This window comes from Mugil cephalus, chromosome 1, assembly GCF_022458985.1.
Source record: "Mugil cephalus isolate CIBA_MC_2020 chromosome 1, CIBA_Mcephalus_1.1, whole genome shotgun sequence".
NCBI lineage: Eukaryota > Metazoa > Chordata > Actinopteri > Mugiliformes > Mugilidae > Mugil > Mugil cephalus.
In genome coordinates this window covers 44611438-44625360 of record NC_061770.1, presented here as the reverse complement: position 1 = coordinate 44625360, position 13923 = coordinate 44611438, and the positions used below count along the sequence as shown (strand labels likewise).

General features: G+C 43.2%; 1 protein-coding gene across 1 annotated transcript in view; it reads right to left on the bottom strand.

Moving 5' to 3' along the window:
* Positions 1–1020: 1020 nt before the first annotated feature.
* si:ch73-335l21.1 (insulin receptor substrate 1-B) overlaps positions 1021–13923 on the bottom strand; it is a 46084-nt gene continuing 33181 nt past the window's right edge. The window contains exon 4 of the mRNA XM_047594606.1: positions 1021–3495. Coding sequence (XP_047450562.1) covers positions 3488–3495 — 8 coding nt within the window. The 3' untranslated portion in view covers positions 1021–3487. The remainder of the gene's footprint in view (positions 3496–13923) is intronic.

Here is a 13923-nt window from a genome sequence, read left to right as displayed (position 1 = left end):
GCAAATGATCTTATCAATGGGAGTGGTGAATGTGACTAAGGCAGCTAGAGAGGCTTTTGTAGATAGTGATCAGGCTGTTTTCTTTTCCACATTACAGTGTGACATCTGCGCCGTGGTCGCGGCCGCAAGATGGCGAGTGGGAAGGCGTACGCAGACGTCGCCCCCCCACACACAAGTTCAGAAGCTTTGTTGTTTTTTTTTTTCCTGCCACTTAACAATTATCCTCATTACATCACTCAAAACCAGCCCGAGAAACAAAAGACACCACAAACCTTTTTTTTTTTCCCCCCTCTTTCTTTTTAGTCAGACTTTTTTTTTTCTTTTTTTTTCTCAAGCAACAGAAGTAAAACTTTCTACATCAATGGCAAATCTCACAATATTCCCGTTCGGTACCATCCCCCAGGAGAACGGGAGGGATAGACAGAGACAATTCACAACAGCAGCAGCATTTTTCCTGCAACATTTTATGAACAAATTCAACGCGATGAACGAAACCACACAGTCACTTGAAACTGCTGAAGCCCCGCTTGCCTGAGCGCTCCCCCCCGAGGGAACTTGATTCGAGATATGAGACCGTACTTCGCCACAGGCAGCCGAAGGAGAGGTTTCCAGACTGCAGGCAGTTTGACAAAGTAAAACTGTTCATTCAAAAGTTCACGAGACGCTCAGAGCTCGAAGAGGGAGGCTCTAAATGGCAGGATAATGACGTCTGCTCGTCAGGATTGAAAGCAATGTGTGTGTTTGTGTGTGTGTGTGTGCGCTTCCTTTCTAGACTACAAGTACCTTCAAGCATTTGGCTGAAAACTGTTAAAATACGAGAACATTTCCAAAACACATTAGAAACAACGCATCATCATGTGTTTGCCTGCGAGCCGGCTGGAAAGGCTTTGATTCATGTGTCGAGTCTCTTTCGAATAGTTTTCTGAATTAGTGACCACTATTAGGGGAAACCGCAGATCCCAATCTGGTTCCCGAAAGTTCATGAACTTCCCAAAAGCAGGCAGAAAAAACACATGAGTGCAATTTGCAGCTACACAGATACACATGTTTTTTTTTTTTTTTTTGTTGTTTTTTTTTTTTTTCCTTGAGACATCAGGTTGTGTTGGTTTTCACTGTGGCCCGTCCTTTCTCTTCATGCATTTGTTTTTAATCCTCCGGTCAAGAATCACAGGCAGATTCAAGGTTAAAGCATACCCAAGTCTTCACGATGACCTTTATCTCCGGGAGAAAGTGGCCTGCGAGGCGGGATGTGTCACAGTCCTTTCGCTCCCGCCGCAAAAGAAAACAATAGGGGAACACAAAAGATTACGAGTTCAAAACAAAACAAAGCGTCCAGACAAGTTGCTTCTTGAGGTGAGGTCGGAGAGAAACAACCAACTCAGTCAGTTTTTTTTTTTTGTTGTTGTTGTTTGTTTTGGCACTGGCGGCCCTGCAACGATTAAGTCCTCCATAACACCTCAGATTAGGGCCACTGCCGTCAGTCAAGCCCGAGATCGTTGCCGCGCCGAACAAACGGACAAAAAGTCTTTTTTTACGGGAACTGTACAGCCAAAAGAGAAAAAACAAAAATACACACAAAAATAGTCTCGATGTATTCTGCTAGGACAAGTGTATTAGTGCTAGCTGCTAAGATGGGGCAGAGACAAATAAGACAGACAGGCACTTAAGTGCTGATGCATAGCGAAGATTAGAGTAAGCGCAAAGGACAGAAAGGAGATAGAAGAAAATGAAAACAAAAAAAAATTCTTAAAATGTTTGGTATTGTAGAAAATAGCTGAGAACAAATAAGCGGTTTGATTTATTTGTTGCTGACAGAACTGAAGTGAGAACTGACCCCCTTCCAGGTGCTAAAAGCAGTGTGCTGCTGACCGCTACAAAGCTAGCATTAGCATGGCTATTGATAGGGTCCTCAGCTGTGTGTAGGGAGGGTTATATAGCATCCTGAGATGAAAGGGCTTAAGTGTCTGAAGCTAATAGCACTAATGGGATCGCCTGGCTCTATATCAGGGGAATAACCCTGAGCTGTTGTCAGCAGGACGGTGAATTTACGTCCTGGCACGATGCTAATACGTTAATCTGATCTACCTGGCTTTAGCTAGCCAACACGCTACTGCATTCCCTGCTACAAGTGCCTTTTGTCTCAAGCATACGTGTTCAGTACTTTCGTTTATGGCTCGTTGAATGACGAAAGTTAAGTGGAGAGATACAAAGTCAAGTGAAAGAGAAAAGGAGGAAAACAACACTGACCAGAAAGCTAATAGCAGCTATGCTAATATTTCTCACAGTAGAAACGAAGGCTAGCAGCTTGCTAGTACCGTTATCATGATTAAATTTAGCAAATATGCCACGTTCATGTCGTGTAGGATTGATTACAAGTTCTTCACTTGTAAACTCAGCTTCAATGACGTTATTCTTAATCGGAAAGTGTCAACTCGCTTGCCAAATCATTAGGTACACCAGTGAAAACAAATGTATTCTAATGGTACAGTCCTGCACTAAATAACCCTTCATGACTGTTAAAATGTTCAGTTTATATGTAAGGAGGATGTAGATTGTGGTACATTTAACCTGGATTTAATTAAACACAATACAATAGCACCACAACCTCCAAAATGCTTTCCATTATTTCAGACTAAAGCTGAATACCACAACATTTATGAAGCTAAGATTTAGAGCAAGGCTGTTGAATTAGAGTGTATTCGTTTTAACTGGTGTACCTAATGAATTGGCGAGTGAGACTATGTGGCTCTATATATTAGTGTCTATAATCCAGACAGACGCAGGTGCCACAAATAAAGGAAAACAAAGCAACAACTCTTTAGTCTATTGTATTGACCATACACAGTATTTCCACCGTCACACAACCAACTCCAAGTGTCACCCGCATCACCGCAAACTTTCATCCTATAGGACATGAACGTGGCCCCACTTTTTAGTTTCTGCTTCTTTTTTTTTACTTAACTACATCAAATCAAGCACAAAAATACAACCCAAAGCTTCAGTTGTTTGTAAAATGGCTACAATCTGAAAATGAGGCACTTTTTGAGCAGATATATAATTCTATGTATATATATATATATATACTTCCCCCATCAGACACCTTTGAGCTCCTTATGATTAGTTATTTTTTTCTTTTTTTTTCCAATTAGAAACAAAAAATAAACCTCACCATTCTCCATTTTTGCACCTTTCTCTGATTTGCTTTCACTCAAGGAATGAGAGCAACTCATGTCTTTTTAAGAATGTCATTTGGCACACATCCCTGTTGGTTTCCACAACCAAGTAGATGAAAGCGAACTGAAAAAAAAAAAAAGGAAAGGAAAAAGAAAAAAAAAAACGTTTTCCATCAGTCTCTGTCAAAGTGCTACAGGCCCACATCCGATCCGGCCGCTCCCTCGACGTGATTGGCTGTCACAGGAGGAGCAGGCGGAGCCTTGAAGATCTCTGAGTGGTACCAGATTGTTTCCCCAAGGACGACGCACTGACATCAGCACTCTGGAAGACAAAAGACACACACGGAGAAAAAAAGGGGGGGAAATGAGTGAGATACAGGATAAACGATAATACAACAGCCACGGAAAAAGAAATAGATATTACGACACCGACACATTGGGATAATTCATTACAGTATGTAATGTGAGATATCTGTACCGGCTTATCTGCCCGGGAACACGGTGACCCTAAAACAAACAACAGGAATATACATTACAGCTAAACCGTCTGGAAAAAGAAGACGGAGGCCGGAATAAAGAGATGAAGTAGTGTGTGTGTGTGTGTTTGAGGACACCTATTGCTACAGGCACAAGTCTGTGTGAACGTGTGCCAGCACGAGGGGAAAACTAAAAGATACGTGTCACGCATTTAAGCATATCGCATCATGCGAGCGCGTGGGCATGTATGGAAATGTCACCGCCGCTATAACTCAAGAGGTTGAGTTTCAGCCGTCTTCTCCTGGCATTGTCTGCAGATTAACAGGGTTTTAGAGTTGGTGACTAAAGTTTAAACGGTAGAACATTTCTCTGTGGGACATCCGCTAAACGAAAGCTATATGAAGTCTTTGCGAAAGGGGTTAGCGGGATTGGTGCTAGTTGGCTAACTGAGAGAAAAGGGGCAGGGGGCACCGTGAGTGGGTTTCGCAACTTTCCAAAGATTGCAATGTGAAGAGCATATCTTGGGCATCAAGCCCCCTTTCATTCTTTGGCGTAGTAAGCAGACAGCTGTGAGAGAAGCTCTGTGAAATCTTTGGTCGTGAATTGAAAATAGCGGTACTAGATGGCACTTTTGCACCACACAGTTCTGGCATCTCTTCCATGTTATTTATCGCCTGGGGCTGTTGGACATAAAGCTTCAATAATTCCCAAACTTCACTGTTCGTACAACACCACGAGATGTCGTTTGCACGGGCAATGTTTTACCAGCGGCATCGCAGACCTCCCCAGAAATGTAACCACATGCTGCAGCAACGTAGACAGTTCACAACTGTGATCGGTGCAGGATGCGTCAGAAAGGCTTGGAGAGGTCACACCATCTACCCTGACATTCTCCGTCTTTATTGTGTTTGCCGTGATGTCAGTAAAGGTAAGTGTTGTTCAACGTTTATTAACTCCACATGAGCTGCTCAACTGCAGACGCCATTGTCTGAAGTACACAAAGACGCTCGCCACAGACCAGTGTTTTCTGCAGCGACGACGACGCACATCTCACAAGTGTAAATTCTCTCAACAGCGCCGGCCCTACGTTAAGGCTACCGGGGAGCAGCTGCGTCGATCCGACGCAAAAGCATAAATGTAACTCTTTGTCCGGGCTCGTGGTCAGAGCACACATCCTGGAGCAGGAGCTACGACTGATCCAACAATTTTAGGAAATATGACAAAGTTCCTGAGGTCCAACAACAACTATTATGAGATGCTTACACTAAAGTGTGATTTACTGCGGGACCAAAGCAGTAAATATTTTATGGCTTCACAACACAAGCACGGCTCGATCGTGTGGTGAAAGACATGTTTAGAAGGGTGACATCTTATTCGACTACTCGACTCTGCCATCAGAGCCGTCCAGTCCAAAGCGAACTTGTGTCAAAACACCGGGGAACAAAAATCTCAAACCAAACAACCAAAGCGTTGAATGAAACAATGCACAACACAACTGACTGACTGCAACACCGCGCAATGTGACAGGCCTCAGGTACTGCGTGTTCTCATACGACCTGACACAGATGTTCCACATTTTATTAGCCGCCGCTAACCCAGTTTGACAAGCAATTAACTTGCAAGATTGTGGCTATCACGCGTACGGACCTTTGAACCAGATCCTCGGATAAATCGATTGTTGTGCATTAGCACCGAGGACGGTGCGGCCAGCGGAGATGTTTATTGAAATAATGTTTTTATTAAGAGTGCGGAAGAAATGCGAAATGGACATATGGTCTGAAAGCAGGATTACGACGACCATAAAGATGAGTAAACACCCTTCAAAGTGGGTCATGATAAACGTGATGACTCACGCCGAGAGCGCCGCGGTTGGCCAAAACAACAAAGCCGGTGATGAGAACAGGCTCAGGGAAAGTTCCCCCGTCTGTTCCCTAAAATTTCCCCAGCAGCGCTCGACTCTCTAATTGCATGAAGGTAGTCTATATTTACCCCCACCCCCCTCTCAGTTTGTCTTCTTCCTGGTGCAGTGAGCTATATTTAGCCCCCCTCGGCACAGACGGTGCCGGCCAGCCGGCCAAGCCACAGTGGCCCAAAGCAGAGGGGAGCAGCTCGAAAACAGGAAAAAAAATGAATAAAATGAAATAAAAAAAGGAGTCATCCAAGCAAAAGATCCACAGGAGACAGGCCGGACACGCGCTGGTGCTTTGCCATTGTCGCACGAACTCCCCTGAAATCGTGCACACAACACGGAGGAGGATGCTATAATTATGTGGATGACATTCATTTAATAATAACCTTCATACAACACAGAAAATTATACACAGAAGGAAAATAGGCCTTAACCCTAATGTATGTATGTAATCACATAGACGCCATTGTACGCAGCTACACACTAATCACATGGTGCCTTCTTATTTTCCCCCAGCTACCCCATCCGCCCTCCCTTGGCGTTTTGTATATCGATCGCGTTCATTTCCCTTGCATCGTTCCTGTATCTGTGGGCAAATCGATGTGTAATAATGACCGCGGTAGCGTTTGTGTGACTGTATGTGCGTTTCTCTTCTCCTTTCTCTCCAGACTGTTTAAATCAAGAGGTTAGACAAGGCTATCTGCCTCCGCAGTCAGTGTCTAGCCAATAACTGTTCCCTGGCTGTGTGTGTGTGTGTGTGTGTGTAATTAGGAGAGTCTGGGTCTATGTGATGTCTCAATCGAGGGCTGCCTAAAATTGAAAGCCACCCTGTTCGCTGGTCGTAAATCGAGTGTGCCGGTCTGTCATTTTCGTGCCGCCCCGGCTCCCGCAAGACACGAGGCTGGTCTAGGCAACGTGATGTGAGTCAGCGAGTCCACCGGTCAGTGGGTTTGCGTTCAATCATTTTTTTTTTTTTTTTTTGTTTCAACAGGAAAGAGAACCGCACGAGAAAGTCTTGTTTACAGTAGCGAAACAGAAGCCGGACGAGAAACGAGAACTACAGGGGGAAAAAAAACAAAAAAAAACACCTGTAATGTCGGAAATAACCGGACGCCAACGTCCATTGGATCCAAAAGTGGCAAATCCATCCAGTGTTTATCATGGTAAAAAATTGGAAATGTCAATTTTTGCAACAACAACAACAAAAAAGATTAGGAAAGAAAACTGCAGCCGAGTTTCTGCAAGACACCAAATTCCTTTCAACTCTTAATAGTAGCCAACTGAGACCTCTGACCCACAGATTGTGGGAACCAAACGATTTTCTTCTGGAGATAATTAAAGAATTAAGACAAGAAAATCTCTGCAATTCCCCAATTTTTCCACAATGGCTGCACATTTTTCTTGCCCGAGACTTCAGCCCTTTAAATCCTCCGGTTCTGTTATTATACTTGATTCCATTAAATCATCAATACTGCGAGCAGGCGGAGAGTGCAAGAGGTGCTACGGCGCAACACGAGCCGGGATCCAGAGTCAAGACAGCTGCAGAAGAAAGACGGATTGAAAGCTGGCAGACTTGAGCAGCGGGATAGCTCCCGTGTCACCTCATTTAATTTCTCCCAGTGACGCCAGAGAGTCTGTCAGTTATGAAGATATAATGTGTGCGCTCTCGCCGCCGCCGCGTCTGATTTCACTTGCGCCCGTTTGTTAGTCATGAATCTGGCGCATACGTGGATGACAATTCGGTTGAAGCGGAGCTCCACCCGAAAAATCCGTCTTCAAAGATGGTTGAGTGAGGCGTCTGATAATCGCTTCTTCACGGAGGGTAGCAGCTGCAGTCAAATAGGTTGCACAACGACTGCAGCGGTTTCCAACGGTGACCCAGATTCATGACCCCTGAAGCATTGTTGTCCCTACGCAACGTTCATCACTCTTGTTCTAAAACTCTGAATATACTATTCTCTTTTGAAGGATATTAAGCAAATGTGTTGGTTCATTTCCACACTAAACACCACCTGTCATTAGTCTTCCAGTATCAGCCAGGGAAAGAATTAGCACCAGCATAGGCTTAACACAAACTAATCCATATGTCGTGAACTTTGAGGGATCAGACATGAAAGTCTTTCCATTTAGAGCAGTTCTGTAGAAAATTAAGAAGATGCTAAGAAGACTTGCTCGGCCCAACTCAGTTTACTGAGCTCCACTACTCCACTCTAGCAAAGCACAGGGTTACCTGTTGAGTCAACAGGAGACATGTGACCAAACTTTGGGTGGAGTACTCACGCTGGCTCTGAGTGTTTAAGATACTCGGTCAAAGAAAATAATGAGTCAACAGAATTCCAATAATGGTTTTATAGTCTAAAGACAGTCCTAGAAAAATAAATGTTGAAAACAATTGCTGAGGAAATAAAAAGACTAACGTTACTAATGCGCAATGGTAACAACACGTCCTTAGTGAAGTCTGCTGTCTGGAGTGTGACCAAAGTCTCACTGGTCGGCCAGTTGCTGGTGTTACTTTTACATGGTTCACCAAGATTAATTCATAACATTGTTCTTGCCCACACAACTCAAATAAGGACTGTTTGGTCCAAGTTTGCTAAATCTCAAATTTGCCGTGTCAGCTCTGGGTTGGCTCTAGGGCTGGGTATTGGCAAGGACTTCACAATATGATACGTATCACGATACTTGAGTCACGATACTTGAGTCACGATACATTATTACCATATGCTGCAATATCCTACATAGTTCACTGACAATTTTTAAATGCAGCTTAAAGTACACGTTGTATATATGTGCATCAGATGACAGTGATAATTCATTGGACAAATTGAGTCAAAAAACAACATTAATCCAAATGATCCATTTCCAGTTTATTGCACTTGTGCGGAAAAAGTTGGCGTGGAGGAGTTCACGATATTAAAGACTAGAGATCGACCTATATATTTGCGATTTTACTGGTATCGTATCGGCCGTGCTCGTACTCACAGACGTGTCGAGCATCCCTAAGAATAAGAGTTGAAATATTTATTTTATTTTTCTGACGCTAGAATCGCCCCTGCTTGTGCTCTTCCTCATTTTACCAGTTTATTTTTTTATTTTGTATGCATAAGAGCATTAAATATTCTTTGAGTTCAATAAATGTTTAAGTTTTTGGTTAAATTGAGACTTTGTCATCGTTTTGTGTCATTTTTATCATGTAAATGGTGGGAGAAAAAACAGCATCAGCTCCAAATATCAGCCTAGAAAAATCGGGAGCAGCATGTATCAGCCATCGGCCAATGCAAAAAAAAAAAAAAAAAAAGAAAAAAAAAAAAAAAAAAAAAAATCGGTATCATCCCTAAAATTTCCATACTATAAGATATTGATATCGTATTGCGCTAAAGTATTGTGATATAATGCCATATCAATATCAATATTTTTTCCCACTCCTAGTTGGCTCCAACCGAATTGATGATATTTCAAAAAAAAAAAAAAAAAAGAAGAAAGTTGCCAGTGTGGCTGCGTTTGTCCTAAAGTTGAGTTTAGACTTTGCAGCTCAACAAGCAGTAGAACGTGTTAATTTAGAAACAAAAGGCGAACTTTCCTGCATCACTACGCGATTCAACTGTTCAACGCTTGCGGCTTTGAAATATGGTAACGCTGTCAGCTGTGAGTCTTTTATTGTCATGCCCGTATAAAATAATTAAGTTAAAGCGATTGGATGTGGTGCCAATTTGATGTTTAGTTATAATTCGATCAGGGTAATAACGTTACCAGGTGGAGGGCGACGTTTCCGGTTTAGTTCACTTACTCATTCTAAATCAACTGAATTACAACTTGACCCAGATTATTCCTCCCTCTGCACTAAAGTTCACTCGACCTGTGTTCACGGTGGTTAAAGAAACCTCTGACAGATTCTACTCTCCTAATCAGGCCCAGAGCAGGCAGCTCTTCCGGAGCACAGGAAGACGTTTCGTGTTCGCAGAAACACCAAGAGTAATTTGGCATAAACACAAGAGGAGCTGGACGGACATCATCGATCAACACAACGTCCAAATGTCTCCACAGAAAATCCAAAGAAGGCGACGCCGCAGTAACACCACCACCACCACCACCACGGGCCGCGGAGGGGGATACTCTAATAATCGCTTTATGACTATTGGCTTTTAGGGATAATTAAGGCGCTAACCACATGACAAGACACTTAGATGCTGAGTATCTTTATTGTTTCAAACACCCCTTTTACGAGAACAGTGAACACAGCACATTTTCCTTTTATACTCGGCTGTAAATTTCCATACATTACGCTGCGCAGCTGCCAGCGGAGAGCAGATTGCGTGGCGTTGAAAAACAAGCGGCGTGTGCGCTTATTACACTTTCACACTCGCGCTTCAGCTCTGCTGCTGTCAATCACCCCTTTGCAGAAGCTATTTAACCAGGTGTGTAGGCATGTGAGCGCCATGATGTGTGCAGGGATGTCTGGCTGCAAAAGTTTACACGGAAAACAGCCGGCGAGGATTTTTCACACACACGTGCAGACCATACAGGGGGGCAAAGTGTGGAGAAAGGCTGCACATGTCATTAAATGTCATATTAAGGGGCTCGCTTCGATTTATGTCCGTCATTTTTTTTTTTTTTTTTTCGATGCCACTGCGGATGGTTTTCACAACGCGGAGAGGCCGAGGGAAAGCCGGCGCGGGCGTGTTACGGTACACAGAGGAGCCGGAATGTGTGGGGACTGGAAAAGACAGAGAGAGCTGGGCAAAAATGTGGTCGGGGGGGGGGAGCACATTTGCGGGAGAACCACGTCCACCGCTCCGGTATTTTTAGATCATCCTCGAAACAATACCCCAACAACCCACTGCGTCATCGCGTCAGGGAAAGATGTCGGCCGTTACACAGGGAGCTGTCAACAGGTCGTCAGCGGTGGCACTGTTGCAGTTTTCAACAGAAATATGTAAATAAAAAAAAGCAGCTGCTTCTGGAGAATCAGCACAATGACCGTTGTGTGCAGGCACTAGAAAACGCTGACCGGGGCCAAACTGTTCGTGGCCCGAGCTCCTTATATGTAAAGATTTGTTGATTGGATTTTCTCGGTTTTAAATCACCGTGCTTTGGATTTACTTTAATTTGGGGCTGTTTCCTCAGAGAGACATCGGACAGAAATAGACGCAGCGTGCTAATAAAAACTCCAGACCGTGTGGTTGTTCGTGGGTTCATGACTTTTAAACACTAAGTATCTTTGGGACTCAGCATATGGAAAAATTTATGATATAAACCAGTGTTAATTAATTATAGAAACGACCATGGGCCCTAATCCCTAAATCTCCAACGTTTTTCAGCCCCCAAACTGATGGAGAGATTAAGTATGGACCCCCTACCTACTATATGTGTTCTATATGAAACTAGTGCTATTTATAAATATACATTATTATTATCGTTCTGCATTTAATACTAAGGTATTCTTTATCCCTTTACTACAATATGTTGTATTTATGTTAATGTGTATTTAACGAAATTTAATTTTGGGGGGGAAAATTTAAAAATATGTATAAAAAATGTCTAATCAACCAAAGATTTTGTAACCCCCCCCCCCGCAGTATCTCCATGAATCGCCTGTTGAAGACCTCTGCTCTAAATCAATGTATTTAGTAGAGAAAGAATTATAAACTGACAGTTTAAGTGCAATTAGACTTTTATTGGAACAAAACCTAATGGGTGTATATAGTGTTACCTGTTAAATCACCAAAGACCATCGTAAATTAAGTGCTTATCCAAACAGCTCAATGTCTAAAAATGGACGTTTTGTAGCCAAATGTTTCCAGTGTTTCTCTAAAAATGAGAAGAGCAGATATACGTTCAAGATGGACTTTTTTTTTTTAAAAAAAAAACAACAACTCTGTGAACCCGGTTTGAGCAGAAACTTCCTTCGGTGGTTGTAAATATAAAGCGTGGGCGTCCTTGTGTAACAGAGACTGGCTGCTAAACTGAAATCTGACATGGGACGTCCTGTCTCTGGACGGGACACGCGGAACTAAAGCCAATGGGACTAAAGGGTTTTGGGGGATGTTAGCTCATTCATTCTCGGCCTCTCTCCCGCACACACACACACACGTGTATTCACTGTTTGCTGATTCAGACGCACAATTCCTCTCTGTCTTTGTGTCGTGTCGCTCCACCAGTTTTGCTACTTTCTGCTAAAGCTGTAGGCCCTACACACAACACACACACACACACACACATATATGGAGGCGGTGTCTTGAGTGAGGTGATATATGGAGTGATAGCATAAGCAGGTGGGGTCCTCGTTTCTGAGTAAGGCTTTTTCCCAGAAAGCCAGAGGCCGGCTCGGCGCGGCTCTGATATGGAGAGACAAACGAAACGAAACACAAGAAGCTGTTGCGCCATCTTTAAGTGAGGCAGCGGAGTGGCTGTTGAGACATTTGTTTCTTTTTCTTGCTTCACCGTGATCGAAAACAGCAAAATTCGAACGGGGGGGGGGGGGGTGGGCGGGGGGGGGGCAACTAATTGGCTTTAAATATCCCTGTTGTCAGGGCCTTAACTCAGATTTGCCCGACTAGTCTGGATGATGGGCTGACGATGGACACAGACGTAAACTAGGAGGGACGGAAAAAAAGACAAAAAAAATAAAATAAATAAAATTCAATGTCTTAAACGCAGCAGCAACACAACTTCAAATGAATGATAATTCTGGATGTTTCAAAACAAGTTCAGATTCTGCAGGCGGACACACTCGGTTTGATTTTACATCCCTCCCTCAGCGTCAAGGAAACACCATGCGACACCATCCATGCCGCTGTTGCTATGCAACCGGCCAAACAACCGCACCACGACTGTTTTGCCAACTACTTTTTGTGTATTTGTTCACAACGTTAATTCTGTAGATGTTTTGGTTACACTTTAATCTAATCTTATTTTATATTATCTTTTTAGTGGTTTTTATGAGTGTTTACTTTTAGGCGCAACGAAGCTACGGTGACGACATAATTTCCCTCGTGGATTATTAAAGCCTCTCTAAGTTTAAGTTTGTTAAATGTGCTAACGTGATGGTGTTTACAGCTTGCAGGTTTTTATAACCAAGAGATAAGCGATTTGTGTCGTAACAGTTAGATCTTTGGCCCAGATGCAGATCTTCTCATGCTGGAACCATCTCATAAAACTTTTACATAATCAATACGTCACTCACGTGACCGGCTCAAACCGAACGGACTGCGAGTTCACTGTTAGCATTTCGCAGTGTCAGAAAAGTGGCGAGGAGCGACTCGCAAACCTTTGGATCGTGCAAACGCCGAGGAGGAGCTGACAGTGTGGAATCTGAATCGCATTTGGAAATACTGTCCCGTGTGTTTAGAAACCGATGCCAATCTGCGTTTCACAGCGCCTCGTTGTGTGTGTTCACGTGACGGCTCCCGGCCTCTGCTCCAGTCTGATGATGAATTGTGTAATTATTAATAGGGACATCTCTGCCCCTTCGTACTGCAACAGCTCCCGTTGTTTTTTTTAAGTTACTACATGTTGCTTTACTAGAGGCGATGCAGCTAAGTCTTCTTAACGTGGAGTGCGCCTGTGTTATGTATGGAAACGCTGACGTGATCGGCTGTACAGGCACGCACCTATGAGCGTGGGTGTGGGTGAGTGTGCGCATGTGTTTGTGGGTAGGTCGGTGTGTGTCTGACTGCGGGTAGACAGCAGACTTGGCCAACATGAACAGCAAATATTTATCTCCGAACCTTCTGGAGGCTCCGCTAGCGACGCTCCTCGACTCGTCTCCACACGGGGAAAGAATTCAGTGAAATAATGCTCTCCTTCTACTCCCATTTCCATTTTGATTTCGCCCTCTTCGTGCCATTTTATCGCCGCGCTGTCGTCTACGTCTGCGCTTGCTAATACAGACGGGTGAGATGAAAAGAGAGTTAAAAGGGAATATTGCACTAGACGGGCAGAATGGCGGCTCTCTGTGAATGTTAATTTTGTTAGATGTGTAATTTGTTAACACATTAGTCTTCAAAAATGTACGAGGTGATAATCTGCTGGGGCTCTGTGTTTATTCGCTTATTTTACAGTTGAAGCTAAAGAAATAAATGCAGGCAACTTCATGGTTAATTCTACAGTACATAATGAAACACTGAAGTAGAGATCGACTGATATGGATTTTTTTTTTTTAAGGACTTTTTCTTTCTTTTTTTTTTAAACAAACAGCCACACTGGCAACTTTTTTTTCCTTTTTTTTTTTTTTTTTAAATGGTGTCAATTAGTTTGGAGCCAACTAGGAGTGGGGAAAAATACTGATATGACATTATATCGCAATAAATAAAATCACAGTAAATATTCCCAGTCTTTGGTCGGTTAGGATCACAACTTTATTTT